General features: G+C 51.0%; 1 protein-coding gene across 5 annotated transcripts in view; it reads right to left on the reverse strand.

Moving 5' to 3' along the window:
* Positions 1–26,671, reverse strand: part of RIF1 (replication timing regulatory factor 1) — a 442,844-nt gene that overhangs the window by 119,945 nt on the left and 296,228 nt on the right. For all 5 annotated transcript variants that reach the window (XM_085645596.1, XM_085645592.1, XM_085645595.1 and 2 more), the window contains one exon: positions 2,047–2,192. In XM_085645596.1, the coding sequence (XP_085501722.1) occupies positions 2,047–2,192 (146 nt within the window). The remainder of the gene's footprint in view (positions 1–2,046; positions 2,193–26,671) is intronic.

Genomic DNA, 26,671 nt, shown 5'->3' on the forward strand with positions numbered 1-26,671 from the left:
CCTACGGGCCAGTCATCTAAAACAGCTCAAATATGAGGAACGGATGGGGAAATTGTATCACAGGATTTAATCGCTTCAAAGAATATGCTGCATCTGCAGTGTCTTTGGGGAGAAGACTGACTTTGCACTGGAATAGTTCAAAGAACCTGGACCCATTAAAGGGCATGCGCACCAGTGATGCTTGTACGTCGCAGAATATCCAGTCAACCTCATCAAGGTCTATCTTTGAAGCAGGATACTGGAGTCTACTTCTCTTACAGGGCAATCAATGGTGTCCAGACCTGCACAGGTAACATTGCCTTCCCATCATGAATTACATGAGCTAGGGATGCCCTAAGCTATTTCAGGAAAGCTGGCAAGATCATGCAGGCATGTCCCACAAGGCATGAGTGGAGCGGCCTGACAAACGGAATAAACAGGCTGCCTTTATGGACCACAGTGACAGGACTAATCGGAAAAGATTTGCCAAAAGCATTAATCCGTTAGGTTTCCCCTATCCAGGGGGATCGGTCAGGAATGAGTTAGGATTAACGTTTTTGTTTGAAACCTTCACAATGACACCATCCAGAGTAGGGCGTTTGGTTAGGAAATATGGATCAGTGGATGTAAACCTCAGAGGCCTGACTGTTTACCTATTAATAGGCAGATGGAACATTGTGTGGACCACATACCCATCATGACATCTGTAAGGGCATCATTAATTGAGAGCAATAGCTGCTATGCCGCTGGCTCAGGTTGGAAAATATCTGTTAAAACATTTGCCTTAGTGTCACTAAAAGGCATCTTCAATTCTAGCAGCTCAGCTGTTCTCCACAAATATGGCACTCACACTGTTTCAGAGGAGGTATCAAGGCCACTGGTAATCTGAAAGGCAACGTATAGGGCATCACCAAAAAACTGAGAGGGAAGCAGACTGAATCAGAGCCAAAGAGAGACTGGAGCCTCTACAGATAGGCAATGAAGCATTGTAATCGAGGCATCCAGTTACAATAAAGCAGCATAACAACTAGTTCTGCTTTAGTTATTTCACAGCAATGCATTGGTCAAGCTCGGGCCGACATGGGTGCAGGATAGAACCGGCAACAGCACTGGTGTGGTGGAAAAATGCCATGGAACGTTTGAGTGGTGTGAAAGATTGCACCAATCTCAATACAGGTCTGGTAACTGATCCAAAGGGGCAGAAGATATTTGGGGGAAGACTGGTCTACATTAACCTAACTTGAGGCCCTCCAGCTCAATCGGGGCCAAAGGCAGCCAGAGGGAGTTAAAAGCACTCTATAGACTTGTAGCATGGACTACTTGTAGGCCTCGATTTGCTGCAGTGTCGTCAGTCCGGTGACCGACAAAGCGCAACTCAGATGCTTTGCAACTTCCCTTTCGCAGGAGTTGAGCCCAAGTCCTGCTTCACTTTCTTGTGCTTTCATTTAGACTTGACCATACCCAAATATTTTGAGCAGGAAATGGGGTGGTTGTGGAAACTTGACCAGGACCATGACCTAGAGAAGGAACAGTATCTGTGCGATGTCTGCAACTACTTTTTATGCCTTACTTATACCTTGCGTATGTAGGTAGGGGGCAATGATGTTAAAGACAAACAATTGCTTGACAGTCTCAGCTTGGCTTAAACTATATTTTTAGGAGGGAATACTAGCACACTGCTTGAAAAAATGATTTGAAAACATTTAGAATCAACACAAGATGGCTGTGGAATTTGTAATGCAAGTCGGATGGCAAAGACTGAAAGTAACGGTCAATGACCAGGGGTGTTAATTATATGGAGCTCCGCTCCATCACTTAAGGGCAGTATAGAGTCAGCATGCAGGTGCATGACGCCACCTACAAGTGCACAGAAGCCCTTCTGAAAAATTCTCTTGATTCAGTCTGGCACCTGGGGGATATTCCTAAGGTGAGGAATCTACGGTTAGAAATATCCATTAGATACAAATTATACCTGGTGATGTCAGAATTCGATACAATACAGCATTCTGTAAAAAGGTACCCAAGTTAATCTGAAAACATATACCTAATGTGTGTTCATTAACCAACCTTTTTGTCCTTAGCACGTCCTTTTGGTGTTCAGTCAACACTCGTTCCTTTGTTTCAGGAGGGATAAACACAAAGTCCATAGACTTCTCTTCATCCAAAAACCTCTCCGCAGGCTTATTTTTCGGAGACGAAAAATCCAGTTTCAACTGTGAGAAAGAAGAGACAGCTGTTTGTGGAAGCGTTACCCAAAATCCTAATTCTCTTGGGACAGACTATCAACTAGGACTCTTAAAAATACACAATCTGAAGCAAATTTTCAAAGGGCAGAGTGTTATACGGCAATCATAAAAGGTCATAAAATTCCCTCAAAGTGCTGGTTAAATTACAGACTTTTTTCATCAGGTCAAGCAAACTCAGAGAAGGGATACTGAATCTTCTGATCATTGTGACAGCTGGGTCACAGAGAAAGAAATCTAACGTCTATTTCATGGTCTATTCACCTGGTTTCTCCGGGGGATGAGGTTTAGTGGCTTGTGATCTTAATGAAAAAACTGAAAATTAAAATTGCAAATTATTAACTGTCCCTTTTCCATCAATATAAGAGAATAGCTAGTTCAGCAACTGTAAAGTCTGGTGAAGAAAAGTCAGAAAAACTGGAAACGCAAAGCATAATGATGGGAAGCAAAGTAAACAGATTCCACATACAAGTCTGGCCCATTTACGTATATACTCTGAGACGTGTATACAAAAGTATTGACTCTTCTTCATGTAGGTGCTCAGCAAATCTCATTAACAGAATACTCTACAGATGATTGCCTTAAGGAAAATGCTACTTACCCAGTAAGCATCTGTTCTAGGCATGTAGAGCTGTAGATTCACATGCTTTGCATACTCCGGCCACCTAGTGTTGGGTCCGGATGTTTGAAATTAGTTTTTCTTCGAATAAGTCTTTCCAGTCACCAGGTAGGTGTACATACCAAAGGAAATCTCAGGTTATACCGTTAAGATCTTCACCAAGTTTCTTTTGGCAAGTCTCAGGTATTTTAGGAAGCTGGCTCTGTATATGGTATATGTAGGAAGATGGATATCGGACTATGGTTACCCCCAACTTTTTGCCTAGTGTCTAGCTGGTTTTTCGACTTAGTTGGCCTGAGATCCTGCCATTCAGGGTCTCAGGCTGTCTACTCTCTCTTTAAAATGGACTCCATGTACCCTAGGTACATACACAATTGGTAAGGATCACCTTATTGGATCCTGTACAGTGTACCCTAGGTACCCAGGGAATAGGTGTACCCTAGGCCTCCCAGGGACTGCAGCATGTATTATGCCACCCCTGGCCTGGCCTTCCAATCAGACAACTGGCTGATCACTCAGCTGGGGCAAGGTTGTGTAATCACCCCTTGCTTAGATATAGTATACCTATATCTACCCTTAAAATAGACACATGTGTACCTATCAGCCACTCCTATGGCAGGCCTTAACAATCCTGGAGGCAGAGTGCTTGGTAACATGTGAGATGGTGCTCTAGCATGAACTGAGCCTGTCTGCAGCTTTCAGAACCATGTCCTTATAGCTGTTCTATGATATAGCCTACCATATACTCTTAAAGTGCCTTATAATCTTAAACGGTTATGGTAACTATGGTTTGGCTTTATCAAAACATGTCGTGTAAGGTGTCTAACACTTTGAAATAATACCCCCATACCATTTCTGGTGATGAGGATATTATTCCCCCCTTCTAGAGGGAGAGACATGTTAAAATCCTACTCAGCCTCACAAAATGGATGCTGCTGCCACAGACACGAGTCTGACCTCCTGTAGCTGGGAGCCCTCCCAGTCAGGGAGGCCTGGACAATGGGTTTCCTGCTTGGGGATGTGCTAGCACCCCCCAGACAGACTTTAGTGTATTGGGGCAGGGAGGGCTGAAAGAAAGGAGACATGCCTGGGGCACACAAGGTGCTCCATGCATAGTCCAGTTCAAACCGGTGCTGGGGCACTCCAGCCCCAGCTCTGGCGCGAAAACTGGACAAAGGAAAGGGGGTGTAGCCACCCCCCTTCCTGGTCCCCCCCCCCCCATAGGAGGGACCTTGCAGGTAGCCCAGCCCACTAGCCTAGTTTATCAGTAGGTAGCTGAGCCCTGCAGAATTAGATTATCCTGAATCTGCAACTTGAACAGAAACTCTGGACCTTCGACATTCGACCTCAGGAAGAAGACTGAAGAATCTCCCTTGTGGCCAAGGAGTGACCACCCTGGGCAACCAGGCACCATCCAGCGACCGCTGCTTGCTTTGCGACTGATCCTACGAGGGACGACTGCAGAGACTGACCAGCGCCGAGACTTCCAGACACCTCTGAACCAGATCCACCTCTACAGCACAGCTGAGACCCGTGGAGGAGACGAGGGACCGGCGACTTGGGAAAAGTGGCTAGTAACTGACTAGCGCGACTTCTGAGGCTTCCCCGAGGCTGTGCTTGGGGAATTGAGAAGCCCCCATCCCGAGCACTATCTGCAAAGAAGATCAGCTCCCCACACTTCACGTGTTCTGCGTGGGGCCCTTCTGCACCTGAGTTGCTCGACGTGTTGTCCGGTTGCTGGCCCGTTGGCTAGTGACCTCTGCGACGACGAACCTTTGATTTCACCTTGCTGGTCTGGCTCCTCCAGACTGGCACTCGCTCCTCTGTGAAAGAGCAGCACCCCAGACCTTCCTGGTCTGCACCAGAAGCAAGTCCTTCATTCTGCGTGGGTTCCGCTTGCCAAGGCTTGTTGGGTCCTAACTCGACATAGACGCCGCCGACAGCAAGAGCCTTCGTGGGACAGCTCGCCTCCTGGTCGTCCGACGCCTCCTGGTACCCGTGGCTGCTGCGACAAGCTTCACCTCTTCACCTGCATCTGCACGACATCGCCTGGTTCCTTCCCGGATCCTGGCTGGTGACCTAGACTGTCCCTTCTGCTTGCAGGTATCCTTCCTTCTTGATTCCATCCTTGGGATCCACCGGACACTCTTCACTGACTGCCTGTCAGCAACTTTCCTTCAGGCATCCATAGGAGTCGACGACGAAACCCGACGCAAGTTCACACCTATGCACCCGCAGCCCGTGGGCTAGGTAACTTGAGTACTCCGGTGCTCACAAGGGTATTGACTATCCTAGGGTCTAGTTTCCAAGTCTCGAACTCCTAGCTATCCCAGAAGTGTCCTAAAACTGTTAATTTCTAATAACTACTATTTCTATCGACCATTACGCGCGAGTGTTTCCACTCTGCACCTGAATCCCGTGGGCCTCCCACTTCCTAACCTTTGGTAGTATAGTGTAGCCCCAGCAATTCCCTAGGCCTAGGCCTATCCTGTGTTCGTGACAGTGGTTCTTATACCACTTACTTAGTATATGGTTTGCGTGGCCCCTAGGGCCTAACTGTATTACTTACCTGTGTGACTTAATGTATGCTTAAATAAGACTGTTGTACTTACCTCGAATCTCATAAAGAGTGATGAGGGTATTTTGACTAGAATAAATGCATTCTATTTTAATATATATCTGTTGTGGTGTCCTTTCATTTGGTAATCAAGGGATTACATAAGGTATAACAGCTGGCTTCACATGCCATACAGAGTTTAGCCTAAGACTGCTCTTGTCCATGCTACCACTAGGATAGCTGGTCTATAAGGTTGACTTTACAACCAATCACCATAAGGGTTGTTTGGACTGATACAAGGTGTACACTAGAATTAGTGACATCATATATCAGGCCAACTTCTCACAGTATACAACTAGGTAGTTATACCGTGCACAGTCGGGGGCTCCCCAAAAGTGCACAGGGTTTAATGTAAAACTCAAAGTGCTCTATTAGTGGTAGTGTGGGGGAACAGCCTTAGGCCTAACAAAGGGGAGTATAGACATTTGTTGCAAAAAATTGACCAATAATGGACAGGTCTCAATAAAGAGATCCAGAACAATTTTAGAAAAATAAGCTTTGTATTTTATTTTAAGACCAAGATCTTCACAATTCGGTAAGTCAATTTTTAACTACAAATACTTATCACTTTTAAAAGTCGACATGGTGCAATTTCTGAAAAGCTCATGGTTATCCTATGGAAGAAAACAATGCAGCATAACTGGTTAGTAAAACACTTACAAATCCAGTCTTCGGGCCCAAAGGTCGGCAAGGGTCAGGTGAGTATCAAAACTGCACCACCAGCAGCACAGGGACTGCAGGGCACAGAGATCAAAATCGTTGTTCGGCACAATGCGTTTCAATAAAGAACGGGGGTGCGCGAAGCCACACTGCTTGCGGGCAAGTCGATCGGTTGTAGGGGCCGCGCTTAGGGGGGGGTGGAGGGGCGGCCACAAAGCAGCACCAAACCTACTCCAAATTTGGTACATAGGCAGCTGGGTTCAGGGTGTAATTTCAGCATTAGGCACCTACTGCTTTTAAATGAGGATTCTATTTGCGACAAACAGGCTGCAGGCGTAGCCCCGAAGGTTGCAGGAGGGAGACCAATGACAGCAGAGGTAAGTTGAGATCTAGGTGGTTGTAGGGGCACAGTTGGTTCACCTCACCAAGGCCCAGGGGCTTCGGGTGCAGGGGTGCCTTTTGACAGAGTCCTCTTACCAGAGTCGGTCGCAGTCCGGGGCGGCCAGGCGAAGTCAGACAATACTGAATTTGAGGTCAGGATCACTGGGGAGACTACACTGGACTGGTGAGCCACTCTGCACTCAACACCCGGAGTCTGAGTGGGCAGGAGAGCCGGAGCCGCCTGGATCTCGAGTCCATGGAGCTAGGTTCTTCTTGACAGGTCCAACGTCCACGGGATATTGAGTCTTTAAGGCAGCAGTCCTCCCCCTGTTTTCAGAGGTCGCTGGCTATAGGACAGGTCGCAGGTTTGTCAAAGCTGGAGACAAGCCAGTGGGGCTGAGGCCAAGGCAGTCGTCTTCTTCAGTCTGCTCTGCAAGGATGTCTTCTTTCTTCTTAGGTCATCACAGATCTAGTTTCCAGGTCTGGGGGAGCCACATAAATACAAAATTTAGTAGTGTTTTAGAGTAGCAGCAGGAAGGGCCAATGAGCACCTTACCAAGGGTGACTACACCCTCAATTACGCCACCCCCCTGTGGGAGGGGGCACAGACTTAGCCCTGATTGAAGGGGGGTCTCCCCCTCTTCAAGATGGTGGGGACTGAAAGATGTCCCTCCCCCTTGCCACCCCCACCTTAGGGGTTGAGTTGGCAGAGTTGGGCACATCTCCTTTTCTTCTAGGTTTCCCACCTAAAGCGTGGGTGCACACCGGGGTCTGCCATCAGCTGCTAGCAGCAGAGGCTGGAAGTCGCATTACAAGGGCAGCAGGTCATTGAAGCTCCCTCTTCGAGCACTGGGCCCATCCTGTGTGTGTTGGGGTTGGGGGGGGGGGGGGACGGTGCGGGGGTGTGTGACACCTCTGCCCAGGGTGTGCACGTTTCTGGTCCCAGAGAGTAGAGGCTCGCTACCCAGGGGACCACAAACTATCTGGTGGTGGCAGGCTGCCTAAAGCCAGGCTGGCCACACCAGGGTCGGTAGGTTCTCAGGGGGCACTTCTGAGGTGCCCTATGGGTGCATGTTTAAATAAATCTCACACTGGCATCAGTGTGGGTTTATTGAAAGTGGTGTGGTACCTAACACTCCTGTGTTCAGTGAAGCCATCATGGTCCTGTGGAACTAAAGTTGTCAAGTTCCCACCCCTTGTACTATCTATGGCTTCCCTGGCATTTACAATACTAAGGAATATACCCTAATACTGTAGGGGCATATATGCTCATGCAGATATGCCCACACCTGTGATATATGGTGCACCCTGCCTTAGGGCTGCTAAGGCCTGCTTGAGGGGTGACATATCCTGGGCAGTGCTAGTTGCTATGACACAGGCAGTGTGCCATGTCTGTCCTTTTTGTCTGCACCAAGCCATGCATGCTGCAGTGGCAGTCTGCATGGCATAGGTGAAGGGACCCCTCCTCAGTCCCAATGCCCTAGGTACCCATGTACCTTTTACTAGGGACGTATAGGGGGACTGAAGAGCCACTTGTGGATTAGTTTTAGTGAAAACACTGGTGCTGGGAACCTAAACAGCAGGGACCCAGTACTCTACAGCTAAAGTTCCATTAAAAGCTAGGCCAAAAAGTGTGTTTGTACTGCAACAGAACCCCATTTTCTCACAGGTTTGCTCATTCTAACAGTACAATGTTATCTGTAATCAAGTGGTCAACGTAGGTGTGGCGCAGCAGCCAGAGTGGCTGACTCCGAAGTGTAGTGCTCATGGTTCGATCTCCGGCACCGACGACAGCTCAGCATCATGTGACTTTGGGCAACAGCTCACTTAATCTCCAATGGCTCCCAGTGCCTGAATACCCTTATGGGTGACACACATTACAAATCTGGAATTAAGTAGTTTGTCTAACTTCTTCGAAAACTCTGCCATTAAAAATGGGTGTTCAATACTTATTTCAGACAACAGCCCATTTCAATTTTAAAATTATGGAGTGAAACGTCAATATGACTTGGCACACAACTTTGTAATTTTGAGAAGAACCAAGTGGCAAATCATTCTCTGCACGGCTTCGAAAAGCTGCAACATCCAGCCCTGTACAATGAACTGCACTGTTTTTCAGCCATGTAAGTTGGTAGGTGCCTCCCCTCCCTCCCTCCTGTGAGCTTATTCTACAAGAAAGCGAAACTGGTCTGTGTTTTTCCTGTACTCTTGTTTGGTAAATCCTTGCAATGCTGACAGAGGGCCACCAAAAGTGAACTTCCAACCGGAGTGAGTGGCTGCTGTCCCCTCATCCCACGATTTCAAGATATCCATGGTGGTGACAGCAAGGTAATGGCAAATGTGAGCGGAGATTTACTTCTGAGAGTGAAAAAAGGAGGCAGGTGGGGGGAGCATTTTCGTTAGTTTTAACTTCTCATTTTAGACACTAAAGTAGGATACACACAAACAGTGTTTTGTGCATTACGTGGACATCCATGGCACTTTGTGCATCAGACAAAAAGCAGATCCATTAGCAGGAACTGAACCGCTACTATGCGAAAACTCTTCACAGGCTGTGGAGAACCTTGAATCTTGGAAGACACCAATCTGCTGTGGCTTGCAGAGTTTAGAAGAGCTGAATTACCATGCATGAAAACCTGAATGAAAAAAATTACACTCCCTGATACTGGAAAGAATTTCAAATGGCCCAGCTTACTTGAGAAATTACATTAAGGGTGTCTAGGAGCCATAAGATCCATGCAGTCCAGCTGCTCTACAGGATCCAACAACAAAAACCCTCCAGGCCATGGAGCTGCAAAAAGGCAGTTTCTTTGAGTGTCTTATTAGGCCAAACTATTATGTGCCTCTGAATAACTTTATGGTGCTTTGTATCAGCCCAATCTCCAATCACAATGGGACTAGAAAATGGAGGTAAGTTCCGCCTGGATTCCAGAACGGTTTGAACCATCTCTCACACCATTACGGTTCTGAACGGGACACCACTTATTGTGCTTGCCCATCCCAAACTACAAAAAACAGGTCCTTTTCTGAAGCCTTGAAATCCAGTGGGAACTACCACCATCAGAATATTTTGAAAATTACCAGAATTTCTTCAAAATTAAGGAGCAAAGACAGGAAGTTAAAGACGACTTATCAGTGCAACTGCACCCAATTTCAAGACCAAATAATCAGTTGGTATTGTGAATGTTTTTTTTTTCCTTTTCAAACAGACCTTTATTGACCTCGTTCAAATCAGACACAGCCTGGTGCCTACATCCCAACGGGCCGGCACAGCAGTACATGACATTCTTTGCAAAGGACAGTGGGGAAGCAAACACAGCAAGCCGCCTACAACCACAATGGGCCGGCCGCGGCAGGTGGGCAAGCATAACGGGTGATTATCAACTCAGGTCTCTAAACAAGTACCCCCAAAACACCAAGGTTAATAAGTCACAGTAATAACGCCATCTTTCGCCTATTATGCCAAAACATTCCTATTCAGTTTCCACACAACGTTCACAACCAAAGTTCCTTAGCCCCGCATTTTCTGCTTCAATCACTACGACACAAGAAAGTGGTCAGTGCATTCCCATTTCCGGGAAGCCCTCGGCCTCGTCACGTCCCTCCCCATCGTGTCCTTCATCCTCCCCTCAGCCAGGGTCAGGGTCCGTGTCCCAAGTGTCGGTATGTGCCAAGAGATGTGTTTGAAGAGGGGCCCAAATATCTCTAGGGCGTGAGAAGGGTGGCCGAAGTTCAGCATAAGTGTGTAACTGGTCCTGGCAATATAGGAGATCGTTCAGCCAGTCCTTGAATTTGGGAGCTCGGCCACTCCCCCATAGACAGGCTATTCGTCGTTTCTCCAGCAGGAGGGCCAAGGAAGCATATCTCCGTATCTTGACAGGGACTTCTTCCGTGTACCCTAAGAGAACAATGAGGCGGTCGTCGGGCACATGTGCCCCAGTCATTTCGTCCAGTGCATGTATTTCCGAACAGACGGGCAGTCCCAGGCTAAGTGCCCAAAGTCAGCGCCCCCCCCCTGCCCCGCATCTATCACAGCAGTCAGTGTCGCGCAATTGCAAACGGTGTAGCCGAGCCGGCATGTAGTACAATAGGTGAATATATTTATAATGTACAAGGTGTAGTCTGCTATTGGTGGATATGGCGCCCGTTTGGCGACAGCAAAAGGACCATTGTTCCGTCCTGATGGAAGTTCCCAATTCTGCCTCCCATTTACCCTTGGCTGGGGCCAGGTCCCTCTCCCATTGCCCTTGAGTTGAGCGATATAGTCGCAACACTACATGTTCCGAGGGAGTGTGCTGCAAGTGTGTAGAGGAAGCATAATAGGGGTTTCTAACTTCAAGCACCGAGTCAAAGAACGCATGTCTTGCCAAAGCCTCACGTAATAAAATCGCTCCAAGGGAGTGGGGCTCGTGGTACCAAAGAAGTCCTCAATAGTTCTAAACTTCCCATTTGTGTACAATTGGCCCCAAGTAAGGCAGGACAGTTTACGCAGCATGCGGCGGCATCCCCCTCTGTCGTGACTGGTAGATCATGTCTCCCCTGTAGTGGCGTTAATGGCGAGTAGAGTACAGGGCATTTGAGTTTGTGCGCCAGGCACTGGTAGTGCATTGTACGGTTGTAGATGCTAGGTGTTTAGGGACTGCAATAGTGCTTAGATATGCTGTGCAAGGTGTGGGGGCCATTTATCCATCTTCAATTGCTAGGTGAGGCATGTATGGGGGGGTTGCATCCAATAGGCCGCAAAGTGTGCCTGGGCTCAGATGAAATATTATTCCATATCTGGGACTTCGAATCCTCCAGACTCAAAGGGACGAGTAAGAACGTCCCACTCTATTCTGGGTTGCCTTCCACCCCACGCTAATCGGATCAGCTGCGTTTTGATACATTTTAAACAAGCATTTGCAATGCAATTGGTCTCGCCTTTGGGACCTTATATATATTTAGCTATGCAGCACATTAGCCTGGGTTCGGAAACATCTACTGTTCTTTAACATGGAGGGAAAGTACGCACCAAACTGCGTGACACGCCAGGTATGGGAACACATGGAGAGAAATATAGCCTTTCAGCAGGAAATGGTTTGGTCCAAAGCTCTGTTTTTAAAATAAAATCAGGGCCTTCAGTGGTCATAACTCTGAAAATACAAGATTTGAAAAAAATATTATTGTCTATGGGTGCTCGTGGAAGAATTTCCATTGATTGGAATCGAGAATGCTAAAGTGATTCTGGTATTTTACTCACCTCAGCTGGTCGTTTTCTATCAAGAAAGTTCAATAGAGGCAGTTGCCAGAAAAAAAAAAAAGAGAAAGTCTCAGCAGAAAGCGATTCTGGTATTGTACTGACCTCTACTGGTCGTTTTCTATCAAGACAGTTACATAGAGGCAGTTGAACAGAAAAGAAAGTGCCTAAGCGGAGGCAGACAAGTCATAGGGCTGATCTCCAGAGCCCACAAAGTACATACACATAAGTTTTAACTAAAGTATATACAAGAGGTCTCAAATGCTAGACCAAAAAAAGAACGCAGACTACATGGTTGAGGGCTTTACATGATTATTTTGTTGCAATGCATGATGCATTTAATTTGAGGGCAGATCACATGAGCTTTGCAGACCATACATCGCTGATTCTTAGATTTGTTTATATAAAGTTTTACCAACTCTTTTAACTAGAGTGTGTGAAGGGCTATTATTTAGTACAAAGAGATGTCTAGAAGTAGGGGACTTCTTGGTTCAGCCCATAAAACGCCCTGTGACCCGAGTGATGTTAGTTAAATAACACCAGCTGCAGGGCCTGCTGTGCTTGAAATGGAAAAATAGAAGTGAAGGTACTCTGTACCAGAGTACCTGCTTGTTTCTGAAAAGTGCCGGTACTCTCCCGCACAAAATAAAAAGTGCTGGTACGCCGTACACGACAGTACCGGCCCTTTTAAAGCACTGCTAGTACTCAATCCCAAATCCTAATAGCCGCATTCTTCTTTCGGTGGTCTGTCCACGCACAACATTATGAGACCCAAAACTTCCTCCAAACTTCCCAAACATGCCTGGCCAATGCTAAATTCACCTGTTATTGTTTTTCCGTCCTGGAATGCAGGGCGAAATCCAGCAGCATGGTGTCCCAGAATCACTATAGCAGCAGCACAAGGGATATGATGAGAGGCACGGTGCCACCCGGGAGGAGCCAGGCCCTGTTGGACAGCTAGACCCACCTCCTGCCGAAAGAAGCACTACACAGGCCCAACCTGCAACGTGAAGCTGCCAGAGTAAACAATGATTATAGAAGGCAGTCCAGCTTGTTCATGCACCACACGCTGCAGAGTAATTAAGTTAAAATGGCACCTTTTAAGGGAAACTCAAATTATATTCCCTGAACGTCCTTCGAAGAAGCTGCAAGGTTGCTCAGCTGCTGTAAGGAAAAGCAGGAGGCGGCGGGTGGGAAGATGCAACGAAATACGGAGCCAAAGCTGAACACGAGCAGGAAAAAACAAAAACAAGCTCCTCTGCACCATTAAAGAACGCTGCACTTTTAAGCACCGCAAATGAATATGTACAAGTAGACATGTACGCCGTTTCCTCCACACCACAAAGGCACATGGATGTGACTGCCTGCTTTGGCCCCGGGAGCCATGGGGAGTGCACAAGGAACATGGGAGCCAGCAAGGAAGTCCCTGCTTGAGTCCCGGGGCAATGGTGGAGTGCGCGTTCAATCGGAGCGTGAAACTGACCCAGGTGGAGTGTGAAACAGTTGAGGAAGCGAAAGAAAAGGGTAGGGTGGAGAGAGAGGGGTGTAAATCAGAGAGCGGGAGGAGGGGCAAGGCAGTGAAAAGTAATGTGAAGTAGAGAGCAAACAAGCATTGATCGCGATCAAACATCAAAGCGGCCGTGCGGCCGCGAAAGTGAAAGTAATTGCGGTGAACACGGCGCGCGCGCCCGCGCACATGCACTGTAGCTTTAGGCTGGCCTGGTAGCACTTTATGGAGCCCTCTCAATAAGTCTCGCCAGACCAGCGCATGCGCTGGGTCAGGCGAGACCTAAAAATGACGACTAGGGGCATAAGGAATGTTGGGAAAAAGGTAGAGTAGTTTGGGCAATATTACCATCTTGATCAAAGATACTCTGGCAGGCATGGAGAGAGGCATCGCGATCCATTTGGTGATCTTATCAGTAATGAGATCAAGTGTGCGTCCGTAGTAGGAGCGCATCAGTTCCTCACGGCATCGAGAGACCCGGATGCCAAGTTAAGTGAGGGGAGGGAGGGGGGGGGGGGGGGGATGGGAAAGAGTATACCAGTCTCACGAGCTTCGTCGTAAACGTGTCGCAGTACCGGGATGTGTAGGTGGTGAAAAGTTTTATAAAATGTGTCCGGGAGGCCTTCCGGGCCTGGCGCTTTTCCCGATTGCAATTGCATTATGGCCGATATATATTCCTCATCCTCGTGATGTCTCAGAAGAAATTCCCTCTGCCCATCCCCCAACCAGCCGAACGCCGTATCCTCAAAGAAGGAGGCGACGTCTGTTGGCTGAGTTCTAGGAGTCTTATAGAGACCTCTGTAGAACCTATGAAAAGTCTCCACGATCTCAGGTGTGTTGCATTTGGCCATCCTCAACTTCAAGAACAATGTTTGAAAACTGCGGAGGTCGGATTAAGAATGCAAGCGTTTTTCCAGGTCTGTCCCCCTCTCCATATTGGCGTGCCCTATGATATTTCTTTTTGTATTTACATTCGCTTTCCGCTGTCTCTTGGTACTCACTAAGCACGCTGCGCAACTTAGCTTGGTTCTCAGGTGTGGGGCTAGTTTGCAATTCCGCCTCAATATTTTTGTAGTTCAGTGTCCAATCGACATAGGGTGGAACGGATGTCCCTCAAGATTCCCCCACTGTTTGCAATACACAAGCCACATATGGTAACTTTGAAAGATTCCCACACCGTGTAGTGTTGCGTCACCGAATCCTCATTGCGAGGGAAAAGTCTCATCTCCTGCTATAGTTCCTGCTTGAATATTGGGTCTAATAAGGATAGTGGATTGAAACGCCAAAATATGAAAGGAGAGTCCACGTGCAGGGGGGTTATAGTTACCAGCACTGGAGAGTGGTCCAAATAGGTCCAGGGAAGATGGGAGTCGAGTGTCACCCAAGGGATAAGGCCTTTGGTGATGAGCCATGCATCAATTCTGGACCAGGATGACCGGGCCGTGGTGTAACAAGTACCCTCCCGCCGCGATGGCTGTATACGTCACCATGCATCAAGCAGCTCATAGTCAGCGATTATCATTTTTAGGGTGGATTGTGATTGGGAGTAGTGGTGTGGTTGCGGGTGTGAGCGGTCCAGTGTGGGATTAACATTGAAAATTCCCCCTCCCCCAATAGTAGGTGTGTAGAACCTATCAATAGGATCTTTCCCCAGAGCACACAGAAAAATTCCGGGTCATCTGTATTCAGCCCATAACATGAAACGAATGTAAAGGATTGGGTGGTGAGTCTGCCCCAGAGAATAGAATACCAGCCCTACTCGTCTGTGACGGAGCCTATTAGGGTATATGGAAGGGACTTCCTAACTAGGATGCATGTGCCTCGGGCATATGACGAATAGGAGGAAAAACATGTATAACTGGCCCATCAAGCGGCAAATGTGGAAGGAGTGGTGGGATTAAAGTGCTTCTCCTGCAGCATCGCCCAGTGTTCGTCATGACGAACAAGTTACTTACCTTCGGTAACGATGTATCTGTAAGAAACATTAGTTAGTTAGATTCCTCACCTTAGAATAGATACCCTTAGAATATCCCCAGGCGTCAGACTGGATCCGGAAGATTTTTCGTCAGCAATACCCCTTGCGCGTCGCTAGGCGTCGTCTGCGGCTCGGCGTCCGTCGTCGGCGTCGTGCGCCGGAATGACGGAGTACTTAGACGCCGCCCTCGCGCGCTGACGTCAGTTCTTGTACATAGCCTTCCGCGCCAGGAACGCAGAGCCATGCAAAGACCGACACTGGTGCCAAAAATAAAATCTAGGGGCCTGAAAAGGATAACCTTAACCCTAGATGTCAGTTCGCAGAACGGGGAGGATGGGTGGGTCGGTGAGGAATCTAACTAATGTTTCTTACAGATACATCGTTACCGAAGGTAAGTAACTTGTTCATCTGAAAGAAACACGTTAGTTAGATTCCTCACCTTAGAATAGATACCCAAGCAATACCATCCCCGGTGGTGGGTCTGCGAACCAAGATCACACCAGAAAGTCCTGGAGGACAGAACGGCCAAAGAAGCCATCCCTCCGGACTTGGCTGTCAAGGCAATAATGCCTGGCAAACGTGTGTAACGAAGCCCACGTCGCCGCCTGACAGATGTCCTGCAAAGGGACTCCCCGTCCCAAAGCAGTAGTAGCCGCTGTGGCCCGAGTTGAATGGGCGCGCAGCCCAACAGGAGGGTCCTTTTTTGCCAAAGAATAGCAAATTTTGATACACAAAACGACCCACCGAGAGATGGTCCGTTTGTGCACAGCTTTCCCCTTCTTAGCGCCCACGTACCCAACAAAAAGCTGGTCGTCCACCCGGAACGGTTTTGTGCGGTCCAGATAAAAGGAGAGCGCACGTTTTGGGTCCAGACGGTGGAGCCTCTCTTCCTCTTTGGAAGGATGCGGAGGCGGAAAGAAGGTGGGCAAGGTGACAGACTGCCCAAGATGAAATGGAGTCACCACTTTCGGAAGAAAGGAAGGACGAGGCCGAAGGACAACCTTGTCCGGATGAACAGACAGGAAAGGAGGCTTGGACGATAGAGCCTGGAGCTCACTCACCCGTCTAGCCGAGGTGATGGCTACCAGAAAAGCAGTCTTAAGAGTCAGAAGACGAAGAGGACAATTGTGAAGAGGCTCGAAGGGAGCGCACATCAGGAATGTCAAGACCATATTCAAGTCCCACTGAGGCATTACAAAAGGGACAGGAGGGAACGTGTGAGTAATGCCTTTTAGAAAGCGTGTAACCACAGGGGACTTGAAAAGAGAAGGCTGATCAGGAAGCCGCAAGAAGGCGGAGATGGCAGCAAGATAACCTTTCAGGGTGCCCAGGGCAGAGCCCTGCCGGGCCAAAGAAAGAAGAAAGAGGAGAACCTCAGAAAGAGGGGCGGAAAGGGGATCCACAGCCTTTGCTGTGCACCATGCCACAAATTTGTTCCACCGGCAGGCGTATACCGTCTTTGTGGAGGGACGCCTGGCTGCCAGAATGATATCACAGACTTCAGGAGGCAAGTCAAATGGCATCAACTGCCGCCGCTCAATCTCCACGCATGGAGGTGGAGGCTGGACAGGTTCGGGTGGAGGACCGTCCCCTGCTGCTGCGACAGAAGATCCTCCCGAAGGGGCAGACGTATCGGGGGATCGGTCAACAGACTGAGTAGCTCGGGATACCAGTATCTTCGTGCCCAATCCGGAGCCACCAAGATGACTTGGGCCCGGTCGTGCCTGATCTTCTTCAGCACTCTGGGCAGAAGTGGTATAGGCGGAAAGGCGTACAACAGACCGCAACTCCACTTGTGACGAAAAGCGTCGCCGAGCGAGTGCCGCCTTGGAAATTCCAACGCGCAGAACTGCTGACATTGCGCGTTCTTTGGTGGCGAATAGATCTAACCAAGGCTCTCCCCACTGCTGAAAGAGACCTTGCGCCACTTCGGAGTTCAGACGCCATTCGTGATCCATCATGCACCGGCGGCTGAGTTCGTCCGCTCTGGCGTTCAGAGAGCCCGCCGGATGTTGAACCACTAGGGTGACGCCCTGGTGTTCCAGCCACGTCCAGAGGCGCAGAGCCTCCTGACAAAGGGTCCACGACCCCACCCCGCCCTGTTTGTTGCAATACCACATGGCGGTGGTGTTGTCTGTGAACACCTGCACGACACTGCCCCTGACAGAGGGAAGGAAGGCTTTCAGTGCAAGTCGGATCGCTCTCAACTCCAACAGGTTGATGTGGAGACGAGACTCCGCCGGAGACCAGAGGCCTCTGATCTCCGCCTCTCCCATATGGCCACCCCAGCCCAGGAGGGACGCATCAGTCACTACGACATGCTCCGGTTGGGGAAGGGAGAGGCTCCTGCCCATGACCCAATCGCGGTCCGTGAGCCACCACTGCAACTGTTGTGCAGTGCCCTCCGAGATCAAAACATGGTCGGACAGGTTGCCGTGATGCTGGGCCCACTGAAACTTCAGGTCCCACTGCAGAGCCCGTATGCGCCGCCTGGCGTGATGCACTAGTAGGATGCAGGAGGCCATCAGCCCCAGAAGCCGCAACACTAGCCTGACCGAAACCCAGGATAGAGGCCGAAAGATGGGAATCAGGGCCTGTATATCCCGGACCCGCTGTTCCGGTGGATAGACCCGGAACTGCGCCGAATCGAGAACCGCTCCGATGAAGAGGAGCTTCTGAGAGGGACTCAGGTGTGACTTCGGCATGTTGATGGAAAATCCCAGCAAATGCAGGAGATCCGCCGTAGTCTGGAGGTGGGAGACGACTGCCTGGGGCGAGCCCGCCTTCAACAACCAGTCGTCGAGATAGGGGAAGACTGGAACCCCTGATCTGCGCAGATGAGCTGCGACCACCGCCATCACTTTCGTGAACACCCGAGGGGCACTGGTGAGGCCGAAGGGGAGCACGGTAAACTGAAAATGCTCTTGGCCCACCGTGAACCGCAGGTAACGCCGGTGGGCCGGCAGGACGGGGATATGGAAGTATGCGTCCTGCAAGTCCAACGCTACCATCCAGTCTCCGGGGTCTAGGGCAGCTAGAACCTGAGCCAAGGTTAACATCTTGAACCTTTCCTTTCGGAGGAAGGCATTGACGTTCCGGAGGTCCAAGATGGGGCGCAGGCCCCCTTTGCCCTTCTTGGGAACCAGAAAGTAGTGGGAATAACAACCACGACCTACTTTTGGACTCGGAACGCGCTCGACGGCCCCCTTGGCCAAGAGGGCCGAAACTTCCTCGCGGAGAAGATTCAAATGATCCCCCGAGATACGGTGGTGCTGCGGTGGCATGGCTTGAGGGGTCGTCTCGAAGGGGAGGGAGTAGCCCCTTCGGACGATTTGCAGCACCCACCTGTCCGATGTAATGGACCGCCAGTGGAGCAGGTGATGGCGAACTCTGCCGCCCACTGGCGTGGAATGGGCCTGAAAGCTCGGACTAGGAAGGCTTTGAGGCGGATGCTGCCGGGGTGGATGTGGGCTGACCACGTCGTCCTCCAGAGCCGCCACGGCGGAAACCACGTCCGCGACCGCGCGCAGGTTGGTTCTGCGGCTGGTGGCTGGGCGGACGTGAGGAGGCGCCCCTTCCTTGGCCACGAAAGGGGCGAAAAGCAGAGGTGTGCGCCCGCGGAGCCGAGAGGCCCAAGGACTTGGCCGTAGCCCGGGAGTCCTTAAAGCGGTTCAGCGCACTGTCCGCCTTCTCACCAAACAGGCGAGTGCCATCAAAGGGCATGTCCATGAGGGTGTTCTGGACATCCCCGGAAAATGACGTGGACCGCATCCAGGCGTGGCGGCGGAGCGCCACCGTGGTGGAAATCGCCCGACCCAGCGAGTCAGTGGTGTCAAGCCCACATCGTATGGCGTACCGCGCTGCATCCCTCCCATCGGCCAAAGCCTGGGTAAGACGTGTCCGGACCTCCTCCGGACACAGGGGCAGCACGTCCTCCACCGTATCCCACAGAGAATGGGAATAACGGTCCAAGAGACAGGCGGTGTTCAAAGACCGCAGGCCCAAACTAAGGGACGAGAACAGTTTCTTGCCAAACTGCTCGAGTCTCTTGGAATCCCGGTCCGGCGGAGCGGTCGGGAAGGAGGATTGGGGGGTAGAGGCCTGGATAACCAGACTCTCGGGGGTGGGGTGTTGGGACAGGAAACTGGGGTCGCCCGGAGCAGGGCGGTGGCGCCTGGCAACGTTCCTATCCACAGGAGGAACTGTGGAGGGCTTGGACCAGGTGCCCTGCAGAACGTCAGTGAGGGCCTCATTGAACGGCAGCAGAGGCTCAGTGGAGCTTGCTGCGGTTTGAAGCACCTCAGTGAGGATGTTAGTCCTCACAGCCACGGCAGGCAGCTCGAGCCCAAGGGCTGCGGCCGCCTTGCGCAGCACCACAGAAAATGCTGCACCCTCCTCCGAAGCCACAGTCGGAGGAGAAGTGAATCCAGTGTCTGGCGAGGTATCCAGACCACTGGTCTCCCCCAGTTCATCTGCCCAGTCCTGTGAAAGCTGCGACTGAACAGCCATAGGGTCCTCGAACCCCTCCCAGTCGCCCCCGTCTTCCGATTCCTGTTAAACAGGAGGAATGATCGGAGCCGGACTGTAGAGATGATAAGTCTCAAGCGGCGCCGGACGCGGCGTCGGTCGACGCCGTTGCGGCGCCGGAATAGGGCTAAACTGGGGTTGGACGCCGTCCGGAGTCGGCACCGAAGGCGTCGGCGGCACCGGAGGTGTAGGCGCCTGCGCCGGCGGCGGCGCCGGTGGTTCATTCGCCGGCGGAGTGGTTAGGTCAACCAGCGTCGACGGGGGCCCAGGCATGGGCCCCGCGGGGACCTACGGCGTCGAGACCGGAGTCGTCGCCGGGGCCGAAGCCGCCGGCAGGCAAGGTCGCCCAGTCGAGTCCGCGGGGCCCGAAGGCGCGCCAGCGGGCGTCGACGGCGGGGCCAGGCTCCTCATGGCCGAGAGGAAGGCACTGACCACCGCCGGCGTCGCGTTAGTCCCAGGGACCGGAGGGTATGGGGACGGGCGCGGCGCCTGTGGCTCCGCCGGAGCCGCGGGGGTGGAACCACCCGGACCCTCGGCCGAGTCGCGCGACCGGCGAGGGGAGTCCGAAGAGCGATGTCGCCTCTTGGACTTTAGAGCGTTTGGACTTACCCGACGACTTGGAGCCCGACGATCGATGGTGGCGTCGGCTAGGGCTCCGTGAGCGATCCTTGGACCTCCTCCTGGACCGGGATCGCGCACGACGCGGAGCCGAGTGGCGGAGCTCGAGAAGCTTGCGGGACCGCTCCCGCCGAGCCTTCGAAGTCAGGGCCTGGCAATCGGAGCACGACTCCGCGTCATGGTCGGGGCCTAAACAGTAGAGGCACCGGCGGTGGTGATCGGTCACCGACATCAGTCGATGGCAATCCTCGCAAGCCTTGAACCCAGGCATCCTACCGGCACCAGATGTCGACAGACAAGGATCAAAAGTGATCAAAAAAGATTTAGTCAAAAAAGACTAAAAGGGGTAGCTCTCCCGGATCTGCGCTTACTGGCGCGGAAAAAAGAAGAACTGACGTCAGCGCGCGAGGGCGGCGTCTAAGTACTCCGACGACGTCATTCCGGCGCACGACGCCGACGACGGACGCGGAGCCGCAGACAACGCCTAGCGACGCGCAAGGGGTATTGCTGACGAAAAATCTTCCGGATCCAGTCTGACGCCTGGGGATATTCTAAGGGTATCTATTCTAAGGTGAGGAATCTAACTAACGTGTTTCTTTCAGATGGTCTAAGTAAGATAATATGTGCCTACGCTTGCGGGGTTCCCCCAGACCTCGTACATTCCAATTGAGGAAGTGGTATGTGGGGGGGTCTAGAACGTTGAGTCATGGTGGTGATTGAGGTTACACATGTTTAAGCAGTGGTCTGAAACAAATTGGCAAAGATATCTAGGCATTAAAGTGATAGTTAGGACTATGGCATGTGACTTGTCGCAACGTCTTCCGCTTGTCGCATGTTCCAGCAAAACACTCCCTCCCACATCAGCAGCCCAATCCTGCCATGGTCCACTTCCCTCCCACAATTCCCTCAGTGCCATGTTCCCAACAGGGGAGATTGGTTTAGCCTGTAACATAACTGTCAATAAAGAAAAAACAACCATAATGGTAAGTGTTCACCTGAGAGGTGGAGTCCAGAGGGCGACGAGGGGTCTTCCTCGCTGGGGCGAGGGTGTTCGGGTGGTCATATGTAGGGTCATCTCGTTCCGGTTTCTGGTGCATCCTACAAGTTCGTAGAAGACCGCCAACACGGCAGTTCAGGGAGAGGGTGTAGTTGTCATCGTCTCTTCAGTCAGTCAGTGGGGCGAGGGGGCAGTCAGTCCGCCGCTGTTAGAAAGTGCCATCTTTCTTGCATGATATGCCCCCACTTTTTGCTGAATTACTGAATGTATTTTGAGTGTGCTCCGGACTCCTGCCAATCAGGTGCCCAGGGCCTATGTTCCTTCCCTAAACAAAAACCTCAAACCCAAATTGGCAAACCCTGGCCACATGTCAGCCCCTGGTAAATGGTACCCTAGGTACCCAGGGCCTTGTGACCAGGGAAGGCCTCTAAGGGCTGCAGCACTCATTGTGCCACCCTTAGAGGCCTTGTACCCTATCTCACACACACTGCCCTTGCAGGCTGAGTGTCTGGGTACAAGACAAAACAGAGTCTGCATGGCACACATCCCTGTGTTCCATGCCCAACACCTACACTGCCCTGGCATAAATCAGCCACCCCTCTAGCTGGGTGCCCTATGCCAGTGGTGTGGGCACAGAGGCATGAGCCCTGTGCCCCTACAGTACCCAGGTCCATTCCTGGGCCCTGTAAGTGCAGTATTGCCATTTAAGAGTACATGGTGCTGGGAGCTTGTCAAACACGAACTCCACAACACCATAATGGCAACACTGAAGACTGAGAAGTTTGGTATCAAACTTCTCAGCACATTAAACCCACACTGATGCCAGTGTGGGATTTAATGTACCAAGCACCCCAGAGGGCATCTTAGAGATTTCCCCCTGAAACCTAACCTACAATCCACGTCTGTTCTGAGGCTGTCTAGGATGCCACACAGCAGGCATGTTGCTGGACCCCTGGGTAGGAGAGCCCCTGCTCTCCTGGGACTGCAACAATGCACATCTTGGGCGAGGTGCTAGATCTCCTCCCCAGGATGGGCAGGGGGAAGCTTCAAAGGCATGCCACCTCTGTGAGCTTCCCCAGGCCACTTGCAACCCCCAGTCTGGCGGGAAGCTTGGCTGGAAACCCCAAATAAGGACAGGGGATGTGCCAGCCTGCCAACCCCACCCCTCGGGTGGGGGAGGCGAGGTGAAGCACATCTCTGGGCGATCGCCATATTGAAGATGGGAGGCCCTTTCCAATCAGGACTAGGCTACAGCCCCCCTTCCACAGGAGAGTGGCAGAATAGGGGGTGTACTCACCCGAGGACAGGGACCTATTGGTCCCTACCCTTCACCTACCTGTAACGCCCCTAAATCTAGTATTTAGGGGCACCCTGAACCTTCCTTCCCCAGATTCCGAAATACAAAGAAGAGCAAGAAGAAAGAAGACCTGCCCTGCAGCTGCTAAGAAGAGTAAGACACCAAATGCTTTGGCCCCAGCCCTACCAGCCTGTCGACCCTCGAACCTGCTCCTGCTACAAACCGGCACCTCTTGTAGCCAGCAACCTCACAAACCCCGGAGGACCTGGCTACCTTTTGGCTCTAAGCACCTGGGACTCCCATGAGTAGAGGCTCAACTCAAAATCTACTTCTAATCCCTGGCATCAGCTCGGAACTACAAACCCTACACACTCTGTTCACTCCGGCACAGGCCAGGCTTGGCGAGTGCAAAATCCATGAGGACGACCCCACGGCGACTGTGACCCCGAGTCCGGCACCAAAGGACTTCCCTCGACACTCCTGATGACGCCTGCAGCCTCAGAACCAGGTACCCCCCCAACCGCGATCAACAGAGGGTAAGATTTCCCGTCACCAAAAGGTACCCTTGCACCCGGCGCCCTGCGGCCTCCTGTGCCCAACTCCTGGGTACCTACCTATCCTCCAACCACCTCTCGAAGTGGTGGTGGCACCTGAAGAATCTTCGTCCCAGAGCTTGCAGTCTTTTTCTAAACCGGAGCTTTCCCATTGAAAGCACCCTGCACCCAGCCACCCGAGTGGCCCTGGCAGTGTAAACTCTACACCAATCTACTCCCCATTTGCCCTGAGCAAGTGACCAGGAGCCCAGATCCCACAGCCGCGTGGCCTGCTAGTCAGCAGCCACCAACCAAGGCCCCCCCTGCCTCTCATAGGAAAACATTGGGCCTAACTCTCTCTGCACCCGGCTGCCCCTGTGCCGCTGAGGGTGAAACAACTGTACCTACCTGATCCTGGGAGACCACTGAATCTATGCCCAGAACCTTAACTCTGCCAGTCGAGTACTTACCTTTAAACCAATACCTCAATTTTCTCCATAGGTAACATTGACTGGTTTCTTCTGAAATTTCTTCTAAGTGTGGAGTTTTCAAAACTTAAAATATTCACCAAAAATCAGCCAAGTAACGAAAACACTCACCTGCTCTTAGGTGAGCTCCCAGTGCTGCAGCTTGGTGCCCAGCACTGACTCTGAAAAATATTCACAACTGTACTTACCAGTAACCACATTTTCTCCCATAGGAAATCATTGACTGTTTTTGTGAAATTTCTTCTGTCAATTTCTGCAAACTGTAAATATTCTTTTAAAATCGTACAACTTATGAAAACGTAATTACTTGCCTGTTTTGGATAAAGGTTCCAGTACTGAGTCTAGACACCAAGTACTGGATTACAAAAGTAACAAGAACATACTATACCTGCAACTTGAATTTTCTTCCATAGGGAATCATTGAGTGTTTTCTATGAAATTTCTTCTGTCAACTTTTAAAATAGCAAAATATTACTTAAAAATCCTAGTAGTAACCAAGTCGACTTTTATCACTTGTTTCTAAGTACTGTCCCAGGACTGAATCTAGGATCCAGTCCTGGAATACCAAAAGTAATCTTGAAAGTAATCTATTGCAAATAACTTGAAACTTCAATTGAACTCAATGCATTATTGTGTTTAAAACTGTGTTGCCTATTGCAACAACTTGTAACTTTCTACAAAATCCAATTGCATATTGCAAAAGTATTTATATAAAATATCTCATTCTGAGAAAGTATATTTTAATTCCTATTGTTGGTTCTAAAATAAAACAGACATTTTTTAAATAAACCATTGGCCTAGAGTTCAGTTATTGAGTGTGTGAAATCATTTTGCTGACTGAGTGTACAACAAATGCTTTACACTGTCCTCTGATACTGCCTTACTGCTCGACCAAGCTACCACTTTAGAGAGTAAGGTTATATCTAACTTTAACCTCTGCCAAACCTCTGGGGACTGTGGACTCTGTACACCCTGTACCTATTTGGGAACAGTATATACAGAGCCACTTTCTCACAGCCGCCAAAGCGAGCCAGGATCCCCAAGATCACCGTGGGCGTGGCCAATTTTCTCTTGTACGGAGGTCGGCGGCAGTTCCGCACTGAGGGGAGGCTGTCTTTCCTCTCGCCGGTCCCCTCGCCCCGCCGCGGTTTCCAGTTACCCCAATGAAGCATAGCATCTGGTACATTTCCGTGCGGCATGGTCTCTGTGAAAAGCAAAACTAAATAGCATCTGTGCATTCTATATCTGATGTGTCCCGTACACCGCCTGGGCGATGGGGAAGGGAGGTGCGTCCCGCCGCTGGCTTCAGCAAGGATTTAAGGAAGTCCTGCGCAAGTTGTGGGGTATTGAAAAAATGCGGTTTACTTTGATGTGTCACCAAGTTGGGCGTAGAAGAGCATCGCATAGGGAATATTGAGCTATTGTAATTTCTTCTTCACAGGGAGAAATTTCCGTCTCTGCTCTTGAACGGTCATGGTAAAGTCGGGATATATTGAGATGTCCGTTCCCTCGTGGCAGACTGGACCCTGCTCCCTAGATAAGCGGAGGGCTGTATCCCGATCCCGATAATTGAGTAACCAAGCGATTATCGCGAGGCGTGGCTACGGGTGCCGGGCGAGCCGCCAGTAAGCAGTGAGCCCGCTCAACCACCAATTCCGGTAGTAAGACTTCCCTCCCAAATAGCGCAATGAGGAGGCACTCTACGTATTCCTCCATCCTGCCGGTAGCTGTTGATTCCGGTACTCCTAAGATGCGGAGGTTGTTTTTCCAAGAGCTGGATTACAAGTCCTCGTTCTTGGCCTCTATCACTCTCAGGACCCTCTCCATTTCCAGCGTTCGGGACGTTGTCGCAGTAGAGGTGTCCTCCAGATACGATATTCGCCGTTCCGTCTGTCTCAGTCAGCCGCTCCTTAGGTTTGTCTACTCTATGTGTGACACCATCCAGCTGCGCAGACATGGAGTCCATCTTGGATTCTATGGAGGTCAGGCTGGATTGCACAGCCAGTAGTAGGTCCTTCAGATCTGCAGTGGAGGGTGCTGGAGCCTCCACCTGTTCTTCCTCAGGATCCATTTGGGAGCGGGTACCTTTGCGTGCCTCAAAATTAAGCTTTGGCTGGCGCCCGTCTGGTTTCCCCATTTTGCTTGGAGGCACTGTGTGTGATAGAGGAAAAGGCCAAAACACCGCCGCGTGGCACTTGAGAGGATTAGGAGGTCAAACACCAGCGGCCCAGACCACTGTCAGTGCGCCATCTCCAGAGCAGGGTCCCCGATCATGTCTCCCCTTCCCTCCGTTAAACCTCCAGGCTCTCCAGTTATGGGGCGGGCAAGTAGTCGCAGTGTGTTCACACCATCAGCGGGGCGCGTCAGATCGCCCGGGGGTCTTCTCAGTGCTGGGGTATGCGCCCGCGTCCACAGAATGGCACCCACAATTGGCATAGACGGACTTCAGCATAGGATAAATCCAGTTAACGCTCTGCTTCCCAGAGGACCAAGACCCGTGGGCCGCACCTCCCGGCAGACTTCTTCCCCTTTTTTGTACTTTACAACCTGGCCTCAATGTGGTCTCCAAATGAAGGGGGGTTGGGGGGGCGGGGGGGGATGAGGGGGAGGGATGAGGGGGAGGGGGAGGGAGTGCCCGATCAGGCGTGTCGCACAGGCTGCAACAAGTCCAGTCCTCAGCACGGGCCCTTCCTCATGTGGCACTTGCGCCCACTATTTCCTCTCTAGGCCGTGACAGAAGGAGGGTGGGGAGGGAGGTCCCACTGCACAGCACTCCTCAGCTCAGGGGTTCAGCGCACCTTTCGGTATTGGAGCCAGCACAGCTTCACACGGTGGTCTGTACCTCGCAGCAATCAGCACTAGAGTACCATTACATCATGGGGCGCCCGCGTAGCAGCTGGGACACAGTCTGCGCTCAGATGTAACGCAGTCGCCGGGCTGTCCCACCCGGTCACAGCGCCACACAGGCCAGACAGCGCCGGATAATCAGATCGG

The sequence above is a fragment of the Triturus cristatus genome, chromosome 3_1 (genome assembly GCF_964204655.1).
Source record: "Triturus cristatus chromosome 3_1, aTriCri1.1, whole genome shotgun sequence".
Lineage (NCBI taxonomy): Eukaryota > Metazoa > Chordata > Amphibia > Caudata > Salamandridae > Triturus > Triturus cristatus.